General features: G+C 42.4%; 1 protein-coding gene across 12 annotated transcripts in view; it reads left to right on the top strand.

Moving 5' to 3' along the window:
* TIAM1 (TIAM Rac1 associated GEF 1) overlaps positions 1–12,103 on the top strand; it is a 190,034-nt gene that overhangs the window by 173,682 nt on the left and 4,249 nt on the right. For 10 of the 12 annotated variants that reach the window (XM_087758158.1, XM_087758153.1, XM_087758157.1 and 7 more), the window contains 11 exons: positions 121–300; positions 745–813; positions 1,118–1,243; positions 2,895–3,003; positions 5,154–5,333; positions 5,461–5,579; positions 7,360–7,468; positions 9,023–9,081; positions 9,969–10,071; positions 10,836–10,923; positions 11,804–11,976. In XM_087758158.1, the coding sequence (XP_087614284.1) occupies positions 121–300; positions 745–813; positions 1,118–1,243; positions 2,895–3,003; positions 5,154–5,333; positions 5,461–5,579; positions 7,360–7,468; positions 9,023–9,081; positions 9,969–10,071; positions 10,836–10,923; positions 11,804–11,976 (1,315 nt within the window). The remainder of the gene's footprint in view (positions 1–120; positions 301–744; positions 814–1,117; positions 1,244–2,894; positions 3,004–5,153; positions 5,334–5,460; positions 5,580–7,359; positions 7,469–9,022; positions 9,082–9,968; positions 10,072–10,835; positions 10,924–11,803; positions 11,977–12,103) is intronic. The other 2 variants (XM_087758160.1, XM_087758159.1) reach the window with 1 other exon arrangement.

The raw sequence follows: 12,103 nt of genomic DNA, 5'->3' as shown, positions 1-12,103 counted from the left end.
GTGCCTGTAAAAAGCCCCCAAGCTGTAACTGCTTAACTGCGAAGGCTTCTCAGCTCCATCATTCCTATAGCTCTTACTTAAAATATTACAGCTGGTCTTTCCTCTTCGTTCTTTTTAAAGAGTACAGAGCAGGTCGCTGCTTTCTGTCGCAGTCTGCATGAAATGAACCCTTCTGATTCAAGTGCTCATCCTCAGGAATTTACAGGACCCCAGCTGGCCACCATGAGACAACTCACAGATGCAGATAAACTGCGAAAGGTTATCTGTGAACTTCTCGAGACAGAACGCACTTATGTCAAAGTAAGAGGTCTCAATGTGTTGTTTCGGTCTACTAATGTTTCTTCTCCTTCTGGAAAATTTTGTTAGTTTCTTCTCTAATACTTCAAGTTATGTTTCATGCGTGTCTCTCTCAGTTAACTTACATTCAATTCTACAATCTGTCCATAGAATAGCAACTTAAACCTCTGAAATAAGTAGGCTTTCCAAATTCTAATGCTGCCATTTTGAAATTACTTAGCTGCTGGGCAGAGGAACACTGTTCAGTGAAAGCTGGTATTGATTTCGTAAGTAAAACTGTGTAAATGTTTCCTTTTACTATCTTAAATTCTGTGAAATCCAACTGTTTTGTCTCATGCGTGAAAGGGAAAAATTCATAGACTAGGTAAAGGGTGATCTTTGCCACTTCAGTAAATATTCAGAGGCAGTTTGAGGAACCAACATGGGAATCTTTTTCTGAATTTTTAGGACTTAAATTGTCTAATGGAGAGATACCTGAAGCCTCTACAAAAAGAAACGTTCCTCACACCAGATGAGGTATGTTAACTGCTGCTTATCTTTTTGCTAGATAGCTTACGCGCAGCTCTCTGCTCTGCTCATCCCCCAGCTTGACTTGCTTGTCTGAGCAGGGGCTGTGGAGAAATTTTGAATTCCGTGTCTTTTAAAATAATGGATTGAGTAGAGTATAGAGGTACTGCTCAATAATATACAGTCTGTAGTTTTTTTTCCTGACATCACTCTGATTATACAATTGGACTGAGAATTACTGAAGTTCTAAAAAATGTGATTTAGCTGCAAAGTGGTATTTTCAGCATCTTGCATTTTTTTTCCCTCTTATTAGCTGGATGTTCTCTTTGGGAATCTGACTGAAATGGTAGCATTCCAGGTAGAGTTCTTGAAAACTCTCGAAGATGGAGTAAGGCTGGTTCCAGACCTGGAAAAGCTTGAAAAAGTTGAGCAATTTAAGGTAATCTCATTGTTTACATTTTGAGTAGTCCTTTAACACTCTTCATAATATTTGTCTGACTGCTGTCACTGTTCATGTAAAAACCTACATCTACTTACACTCGAGATTAATTTTTAGCTAATACTGGAGCTGTTTGAAAAACATTCTGCTACAATTGTAGTTTATGCTACATTTAGCTGTATAGAGCACTAGAAATCTGTAACGCCATGTGCTTTTAGATGCTATTCTTGCTCTTCTGCCAGATTTCTTGTCTCAGGCTGTCAAGAAAAGCTAGAAATGGAAAGTTACATAAAATCTTTGTTCTGACAAGTCTAACGTAGTAGTTCAGAAGCACACTAGCGCTATAGATCAGAACTGTAAATTGAATTCTGTATTTGGGCTTGTGATGCATAGCGGAACTATATGGCAAATACTTAGATGTGCATCAAAGGTAGAAATGTAAACTAAAGATATATAAACTTCATTTAAAAAAATAGGAAAATGTGGAAACAAATTTTCTTTTATTTCTAATGCAGTCATGTACTGGATATATGGCAAGTAGCTAATACAATGTTGTGTCGTTGGGGAATTTTACTCTTGCTTTGAGCACTCACCTTGGTAGAGGACAGGATGTCTTGATGAATAATAATAATTCCACTGGGATTGCTCTTCAGCTAACGTACAGCCCTGGAAGAACTACTGAAAGAATTTGTCTTTTTGTGCTTGTGGCTTTGCCATCAGCTGCTGGTTTAAAATAATTGTCAATCATGAACACTGCCCTCGTGTAACTAGAACACAGCTTTTGTTTTGTAGGAAATGTGCCCTTAATGGAGAGCACAGAGACACTTCTCTTTAGTGGAGGAGGCCTCTGTGACCACTGTGTGCTCTGAGCTTTGAGAGGAGTGTGGAAGAAGCCTCCTTATGGAGAGAACTCTGTCTTCTGAGTGCTGCTACTTCCACCTCTTTCCATAAAAAGTGTATCGCCTTCACTTTCACTTCTGTCCTATGGGCGTAGTCTGAAAGCAGTGTGCAAAATGGGACTTCAGGGCTTCATGGGTTTGGCTCTGCAGTTTGCTTCCCTCTGCTGACTGTAGGCAAGCTGCCTATGTGTTGTCTCACCCCCCCACCCCATGGTGTCTTGTTCCTAAGTGGGTAGCAGAGCAAACGCTTGACCGCAGCACAAACATCTTAGGAAAAGGTTGTGTTTGGCCCTTAACACAAACTCATTTTCAAGAGAGTGAAGACCTTGGTGTGTTTGTGCAGAGGGGTAATAGTCTTGCTTGCAGCTCCTTAGTGTCTTGATCCATTACAAAGTCAGATATATCCAGTCCTTTCTGTGACCTCTGGTCATTACTTAAATCAATAAGGTTTTAAGCTCAGGCATTTAACTAAAGTTCTGAAACTGTGAACCTAGTTCCTTCTATAGTCAGTGGTGTCTCCAGATTGTCCTAGCTGGATCTTGGTTAATGATGTTAATCACATAGCCTGAATCCAGACACCAAGGCTAGGCTTGTTTCTTGCCAGATGGTGTGAAAACACTCTAAAAATGCAGTGTCCTGCTATCCAAAAGCTAAATGGAAACTTCAGGTGACCTGGCAGAAGGGAAAATGACTAAATGACTGTTGTGCTTTTTTTCCCTGATGTGTTTGTTTTGTTTTGTTTTAAATCCTAGAAAGTGTTGTTTTCTTTGGGTGGATCCTTTCTTTACTACGCTGACCGGTTCAAGCTGTACAGTGCCTTCTGTGCCAGCCACACGAAAGTCCCCAAAGTACTGGTGAAAGGTAAGAGCCGTGTGCTGGGCAAACAGACCTGGGTATGCAGAGAGGGAGATGTCGCAGTGACACGTTGGTTTGGGCTGGTGCAGGTTGTCCTTGTGGATGATGAGAGGTGGCCACTGAACCCCAAACCATGCAGGGTAAGTTGTGGTGGAGGAATGGGGGCACACACGTGCCTGGTTGCTCTCCAGGAGCCTTTGCAGTAGGGAAGCAAGTCCATCTGGCTTGAGAGGCTCGCAGAGAGCTCTGTGCCATGGGTGTTCATGGACCACCATCGGTGTAATGATACCTGAGTAGCTCATTACAAGAGGTCGTTAACCTCACACGTAGTTTTTTCCCCCCCACACTTAATTTATTCTCCCCTGACATGTTCAGTTTCTTTTCAGTCATGTGGGGAATGGAAAGATTTCATAAATGGGCGATGTGGCATGTGCTAATGGATCACTGTGTACTTTGGAACCAGGAGTGGTGACGCTTGTAATGACCTCTGGATCCTCCTAGATTCTGTGCTGTGAATCCTTGCTAGTGGCAATCCCACTGAAGCTCCGGCCAGTGTGGTAGAATGCTGACAGCCACTAGGAAAGGATCAGCCTGGGGGAATGCTTTATGGAAGCTGTCTAAATATTTTAACTTCACCATGTTCTCTCTCCCCTCTCTTTTTCCTCTCACCTTTGTTCCAATTTGCCTGAGAAGTTTCCATGTATGAATTCCTAGTAGAGCCTGGCTTGCTGAGATGGAGATAAATGAACTGTGGTCTGGCTTATAAATGCTCATGGGCCTCCTTGCCTTGGAGCGATGTTTTTTCCCCTGTGAAAGTGTTAATCTCTTAGAGTTAGCAGTGCTTCACGCAATTCATTTTTGGCCAAGACATTAAATAAACAAATGGTTCCAGTTGTAGGAGCAATGCCATTAAGGGAGGAGCTCTTACTTTTTCAAGGAACATCTGGATGCCTGACAATCAAGAGCTTTGGGTTTTTTTGTTTCTTGGTTGGTTGGTTTTTTGTTGTTGTTTTTTTTTCTGTGCACATTTTTTTTCATTTTTACTTGTAAACTCTTAATTTACCATGCTGCAAAGAATACTTGGCAGCTCTGTGGAATACATGAATAAATGATTTGTTGCTAGTCACATCCATGCTCACTTTTGGCATCATTTTGTTAGACCTTAATGTTAAGGCCGTAGACTAGGTAGATCTGGTTGTTTTGTTTTGCTTTTTCATTGCTGAAATGAATTTATAAATGAGAAACGGTTGTGCTTGAATTATGGCACAAACAGAATTTTAAAATTTTATTCCAGTAATACACTCCCAGGCTTTTTAAGAGATTTATTTCAGGTATAATTTGGTGTCCTCAACTGAGGTGCAGGTGGCTTTTGGGTTTGAAACTGAAGTTGCTTTATTGAAGTCAGGTGACTGTCTGCAAAAAACCCACCCAGCCTTGGCAGGGGACATGGCTCTAATAAAGCAATTGTGTAGAATTTTTCCTGTATGTCTAAAAATGCCACCTTCTCCATACTTCCCTCACAGGGCAAATTTATGTTCTAGTAGAGGGAGCAATGGAGAAACTGGTATTTTTATAAATTCAGTAGCAGTCACGTGGAAAAGATGATAGCAATCAGGTGTCCAGTCTGCCTGTGCTCCCAAAATATGGTGTACTATCATAAGTTTACTGCTTCCTGCCTCCTTACTAGCTCTTGATTTTTGTTGTTGTTGTTCAGTGCTGTATTTTAAGGTTTAATGAGGTAACAATAACCAGACTTGCCAACATTATACGTGTACCTGTCAGACTAAACTCACGAGTAGTGACTTCCTACAAATATCCAATCTGAGCCTCTTCTTAAAGGAACCGGATGATTAAAACAATTTATGCTGCTCTAAAATAGTTGCAAGGCCAGAAATACTGTGGATAGTGAAATTAAAAACTGCATGTATTGGTACGGTAGGGGGGTGCCTGTTGTTAAATCATAAATAGCATATCTGTGGCAAAGTGTCAGTAACTCAAAACCTGAAGTGCATAAATCTAATACTGTGGACCAGATAAATCTGCGCTTCCTTGCAAAATGTCTCTGGGTAAATGAATTTAAAGCTGGAAAAGTCACTCTTATCAGGGCAGCTGTTAAGATTTTTGATTTATCCAATTGCTTCATTTTAATCTTCCAGCCAAGACAGACACTGCTTTCAAGGCATTTCTGGATGCTCAGAATCCCCGACGGCAGCACTCCTCCACGCTGGAGTCTTACCTCATCAAACCCATCCAGCGGATACTGAAATACCCTCTCCTGCTGAAGGAGCTCTTTGCTCTGACTGACGTAGACAGTGAGGAACATTATCACCTTGACGGTAAGGAGCTAGCCTATGTTGCTCTTCCGTGTTTAACCTCTGATTTGGAGCCGCCCTCCTCCCCCTTCCTCTCAGAGGCTTAAAAATACCTTTTGTCTCTTCCCTTATCTTTCTGTCTTTTTTCTAGTGGCCATAAAAACAATGAACAAAGTTGCCAGCCACATTAATGAAATGCAGAAAATCCACGAAGAATATGGGGCAGTGTTTGACCAACTCATAGCAGAACAAACAGGGGAGAAAAAAGAGGTAACAAATGATCAAATTTAAGAGAAAAAGGATGTTATTTTGGTGCCTGCAGTGTGAATGTTAAATTGTATCAAATATTTACCTTTCGTGCCGTGTCGTTTAAGTGGATCCTGGTGTGAACAGATAAATCCCAGTCCAATTCAAAAACTGCTTTTCCATGTCTGGTTCAGTGAGTGGGACCCACGTAAAGAAGTAGTGGGTTAATTCACCTTCAATGTTGTGCTTGGGTCAAATTCACATCCTGACCTGCAGTTCACTATTTTGATGTCCATGTCTTGGCTCTCCTCCTTCCACATTGAGTAATCTCACCCCACTAGTCTGAGTGGACTGGCATGCTGAGGCAAGTCTGTACTTAGCTCTTTAATCACTTTAAAGAGATCAAAATGTGAGGTGTGGTGTGAGAAACTGCTGTTTCTCTTTTAGAAAGTGTGTTAGCGGGCTTGATATGTGAGAGCGCCTTGGGCTTTGGTCTAGATGTCTCATATGGCGCATATGCAGACATGTGAAGATCCAGTGTGGCTCAGTCCTGGCTGACCATCTCAGAAACCCATGGAAGGTGTCTTGAAGTTTCAGACTGAGACCTGGACTCTCCATTTACCAAGAAAACGTAGATCTGCAGTCTAGTGGCACAGTGAAGGACAGTGGTGGGCAGTAAGGAGGGAATGGAGTAAGGTCAAGGGGGACTCAAGGAAGAGGTAGAGACACACTGAAGGGCTGATGGGAGCAGTGATGTGAATGAAGGCTGGAGAGAGACATGACTGTATGAAGTAACGGGGTTTTGTCAACAGCCAGGATGAAGAACAAACAAGAGGCATTGGGCTACAAGGCAAAGGAGGTCTGGGATTGAGTATCATTGAGGAAGCTTTGGTTGCTGGATAGTAGCAGTGGGGAGGGAGGATCAGATGGTGGGTACAGGGCAGAGATGTGGGTTGGTGCGGGCAAGCAGCGGTGGAGAGAACGTGTCAGGACATCTGTTGGGAGAGCAACTGTGGTTTGGTGTTAATCTGGGAGAGGAGACAGGAGACATCTTCATGTTGCTCTTATTATCGGGGAGACCTCAGGTGGTTGTGCTCATGGTATCCGTGACATCCTTTGGCGAAAGTCAGACTCAGTGAGAGGAGGGTGGAGGAATGGGATGACGTGGCCCCTAGACAGGGGATAGCCCTCAATTTGTCACTCTAGGAGACCATAAGTCAAAGTGGAAGATTCAGTTGCTGCAATATTAGTAGGCACCTCCCAACAGGCGTTATGAACTCCTTTATTAGTCCATTTCCAGCAATGTGGTTTCCACAGATGAGCCTTTGGGTGAAATCAAGAGCCATAGCGACTGTGGGGAAGAAGTGCTTTGACCGCTTCACATGATGCAGTCTCTAAACTTTACCCCAAACTGTGTGTGTGTGACGGGGGCTATGCTTAAATGTTCAAACAAAATAGAAAGAAAGTGGTAGGGAGAAAGATGGATGAAGGAGAAAAAAAATGCAAGGAAAACATCTGGTTTTTGCCCTGACTTCCCACCAAATTACGAGAACCAGATTCTGAGTTTGACTTCTCCTAATTTATGCTCACCAATTAAGGATTTACATGCATGTGTTGCTAACTGTCACAGTCTGTTTGCACATTCTTGCAGTCATCTGGTGAAATATTCCAAAAGTTTGCTTGTGGGGCATTTTTTGTTTGTTTAGGCATAAACTTCAAGCAAGTTTTCTTGAACTGAAAATTCAGGTAAGCTTTCTTGAACTGATTACACATTGTGTCTTTGTGCATGCGTTTGTGTTGGCAGGTTGCAGACCTTTCGATGGGGGACTTGCTCTTGCATAATACAGTGATATGGCTGAATCCTCCTGCTTCACTGGGGAAATGGAAGAAGGAACCTGAGCTGGCTGCATTTGGTTTGTATCCTAGTAATTTTATTTCGGATGCCTAAAAGACTGTCAACTGTGCCTTAGCAGATATTTGTTGAAGGTAGTTGAGCATTGCCTTCTGCAAGGTTGGCTGGAACTTAAATCTGTATTTGTCTCTTTGCTGCAATGGTCAAATTCTGTTCTGTGTTGATCTAAAACTGGTGAAGAATTTGGAGACGACTGCTATAATAATACAAGAGTTTCTTAAACCCATATCCAAGGCTATGAATTGAGAGCTATATAGAAAGGTATTTGTCTCTGAAAAGATACAGTTCGGTGGTCTGATTGATGCCACGTAACTCTGCTTCACATCCTGCAGAATGTGTTGGGGGCTTGCAGAGGCTTTGCCTTTTTTCTCCGTGCCTTTTGCCAGAAAGAACTTGTATATCTAAGCTTTAAAAACTGCTTAAAAGCTAAGCCAGGACTCCCGGTGAGTTGCTTTGGAGTGGTCTGTCTCCCTCAGAGTAGTCTATCTTGGGTGGCCAAACTAGAAATTGAAACTGCTGCTGGCATAGATCTCAAGGTCTTTCCACTGCACTGAAGTATGGTCCCTTGGAAAGACACATGATTGCTTATATTGGCTGAATCACATCTCTCTTACTTTCAGAATTATATCAAGTAATGCAGAGTGTGCTAAGTTCTTCTTTATTTGCTCATAAATTTCCTTACACACAACGGGCTTTTTCCTTGTTGTTTCCAGAAAGCAATGCTGGTTAGGAAGCCAGTGATTTTTGGTTTTGTTTTGTACCAAACAGATAACTAATGAACACTCTTTCAGCTTTGCTCTGGAAGAGCTTATAAAAATTGACTGCTTTCCTCTAAGTGTGGAAAGCATCTGGTCATACTCTGAAGCTGAGTGGCCTCATGAAAGCTGCTAGGAATGTGCAGCAACACTGAATTACTCCAAAAATCTTTAAATTGGTTTCATAAAATGTCCAAAATTAAGTGTCCATGCAATTCAGTCTGAAAACAAAGGGTACACTTGAGGCCTGAAGAAAAAGATCACAAGGAAAACTGGAGTCTTGAAAGACAAATTCCAGCTCCCTGTGGATGTTATGTGGCAAAAGAGGAATTGGGTTACACCTCTGCCTGCCAGTGGTGCTCACTTTTTAATTCAGTGTAGACCACTGTCCCACCTGGGAGGGGATCAATTTCTGTCCAAGTGCAGTCTCATCTGCTGACTGGCTGCATGTAGCTGGATGCTGCTCATTTCTCTGAGGTGAACTTAGCCAGGGGGATTAAAGTTTTTTCCAAATTTTTATGTAGGACTGTTGCTGTTCAAATAGTTGTTCCGATAACTGGTAACTTACACTCTAAGTTTCAAGTGAGTTTGAAGTAACCTGGTTTTGTGTGGTAAAAGCTGTTGAGCTTGGGTTTTTTGGAAGACTATGCAAGAGGGCTGGTAGGTTTACTCCTGCCTTCCCTGTCTGACTCAGGTGAGGGCTGTCTGAGGAGCTGAAAGGTCTGTGTGATTTGGCACAGAGGAGGCCTGTTTCCAGCCTTACTGACTATGTGGCTTTTGTTTCTAACTTTCTCCTCTAGTGTTCAAAACTGCTGTGGTCCTTGTATACAAGGATGGTTCCAAACAGAAGAAGAAACTTGTAAGTTGCATGGACTATTTTGTTGATGCTGTGTGCGTTTGTGGTGCTACAATCCAGATTTGCTTTCCATAAAGCTGAGGTGCTAGACTGTGCTTTTGCATATGTGATCCTTGCTCTCTGCCACACAACTGAGGTTTGGCGTAATGCTGAGTGGCCTGCTGTTCAGCCTGGGCGCAGCGGTCTGCAAGCGTTCATTTAGTTTATCCTTTGCTTTCTGCTGGACTAGGCATTCACGTTGCCTGCCACATCCATTCCATGCTGTGGAGTGGACTTTCATGAAACAAGGTATCACCTTGAACGTCTCTCTTGTGTTTGACTCTTTGGACAGTGTCTACGAATGAAATATGAGAGCTGAACTCTGCCAAGTTTCTTAGTGAAACACAGTGCCCTCGTTTCAGTTCTGGCTGTTGCATGCCACTGAGCAAGTGCTGGCTGCTCTCAGCCAAATGAGGTGTGCCTACAGTATGTATCAGGGGATCCTATTGGAGTTTGGGATTAAAAGTTAGAGCTAAGCTTGACAGTAAACACATGCCTTGCTACAGTAGGGAACACAGTTTATAGTATTACAGAAAACTTTTTGATTCCCACGTATGGCATAAACCGAAGCGTGATTTGAAATGCTTGTACGGTTAAAGTCAACTGGCCACAAGATAACTTTGGAGTGACTAAAGTAAAACTAATGCATGTTCGTGAGTGCATGTGCACTTGGAGGAGAGAGTGCAGCATTGGTCTTGAATGACTTTTGAAAGCATTGATGAGAGTTGATCAGCCTAACGGTTGCTTTTGTCTAGACTTCAGCAATGTTCTCAATACAATGCACAGGAGACTTTTGTGTCTGACTATCCCAAGGTGTCTCATTTCCTAACGGTATTTTGAAATTCCTCCAGGGAGGATCACATAGAGCTTCAATTTATGAAGACTGGGATCCATTCCGCTTTCGCCACATGATACCTTTAGAAGCACTGCAGGTTCGAGCATTGGCAAGTGCAGGTAATGTTCCTGCTGCATGAATTTGGCAGGGTTTTTAATGTTTGGTCTGGGGGCATTCACTGACCAATGTTTGTCCTTAGTACATGTGTACGCCGTTTCTGGGGCCTGAAGAAGGAACCCGCAATCCGTAATAGCTCTGGAGAGAGATGAAGGGACAGAAGCTCCAGTTGTGTGTCTCCAGCTTGTCAGTACTTTTCTGAAGCCAGGCAGGGTTCTGGAAAAACAGGGCGATGTTGTTGTTGACTCTGGTTCACTCTGTTCCTCCTCTGGAGACTAGAAGGCAATCTTGCAGCTGTGAGACAACAGAGCTAGTGAATTTTTGTTCTTGTGGTTGATGGCTTCATGTGAAGCTTATAGTGTTAAAAATGTCAAAATTCTAAACAATTTGCTCCTTTTCTAATGCGTAAGTGAAAGTGGAAAGAACATAGGATGTAGCTGTAAAATGTGACAATACTCTATGGAATACCTGAAAAGCTGGATTAGATTTGTTTTTGTTTTCTTTTTTTTTTTTTTTTTTCATATTTTTATGGGACTGAGTGCGTGCATATAAAATACTACTAGATTTTTGCGAGTTTAAGAGTCTGTTTTTTCATTAGTCACTTGCCCACTGCTGCCTTTCACCCATGAGGTAATATTATTTGCAGTGTATTATCTGTTGTCCTGGATGATCTTAAACCATTTCTTCAGGATTACGGAATAAATGCTCTAATTGAAGTTAAATATGAGAAACTGTTATATGAAGTTCTGCTTGCTTTTCACCTCAGATGCAGAGACCAATTCTGTATGCGAGATTGTCCATGTTAAATCTGAGTCTGAAGGCAGGCCAGAAAGAACGTTTCACCTTTGCTGTAGGTAAGTGCGTTTCCGTATCTTCAGTGGCAGCTGCATCTCTGGATCCCAGCGTGCCTATGTCTTTCCTTTAAGGCAATCTGGGAACAGCCAGTAGGGGAAGTGTGGGGGGAGGGAGAGGGTATTAAAACCTTACTTGTGGCAGGCAGAATTTTGTAAAATGTATTAAAATAAAGGTATATATTTGGTCAGCCTTGCACCTTTATGGGAATATCCTTACTACAATTTTCCTTTCACAAATTTACATCCAATTAAACTCCAGCATTGGATCTTTATGCCAAGTAGCTGCTAATGTGTTGTGTTCAGCTGGTACCTTTCATGCCACCAAGTTCCAACCTCTGCTCTTAGGGCATTGCCCTTTCCTTAAGTAAACCTTGTCCATCTTCGTTGTGGTGGTTGCCCTGATGTGTTTTAGAGCTCAAATAAGAACTTGGTACACAAGTTCACCAGGGTCCAACAGAGCTGATACCAAGCCATTCCTTACTACCAGGTAGTAGAGAGTTGCAGGACTTACGCTTGATGTGTGTTTACAGGAGACAAACTGAGATTTAATTAGCTGCCATAGGTCAGCCTGATGTGTATTGGACAAAGCGAAGTGTGTGGTTGGTATTGGAGGAAAAGGGAGCCTCAAGAGGGGTGAATGGCTAAATGTTTTGTTAATGAACAGTGTATTTGTTTCCTTGGATGTCCATTGCAATGACTATAGATTCAGCTTTGCTTTGAAAATGCTGTGTTAAATTGAGTCTTCTCTGGGGGAAGTGCGTGCCAGTTGGTTTGCACTGTCTTAAGTTACAGAACTGGTCATTATTTGTCTCATTTACAGCGAGCTTTCAGCAGTTCCCGAGAGATAACGCTGCCTTTTGTATTCTTGCCTATTTTTCAGTTCACCAGAACACAGGAAGGACTTTCTGAAGGCAGTGCACTCGATTCTGCGGGATAAACACAGAAGGCAGCTTCTTAAAACCGAAAGTTTGCCCTCATCCCAGCAATATGTTCCTTTTGGTGGAAAAAGATTGTGTGCTCTAAAAGGTGCAAGGCCAGCCATGAACAGGGCAGGTACTGTAGGGCTACAGACTTTCAAGATTCCAGTAACCCCAGCACCGTTGTAGGACATGTGGTGGTGTCTGTTACTTGTATATTAGGATTAGCATTCTCTCCTGTGTATGTAAAAACTGCTGGTTTT

Source organism: Nipponia nippon, unplaced genomic scaffold (genome assembly GCF_047370975.1).
Source record: "Nipponia nippon isolate SJK-2023a ecotype South Korea unplaced genomic scaffold, ASM4737097v1 scaffold_2, whole genome shotgun sequence".
NCBI lineage: Eukaryota > Metazoa > Chordata > Aves > Pelecaniformes > Threskiornithidae > Nipponia > Nipponia nippon.
The sequence above is the reverse complement of the archived record's forward strand: the minus strand, read 5'-3'. Positions and strand labels throughout refer to the sequence as shown.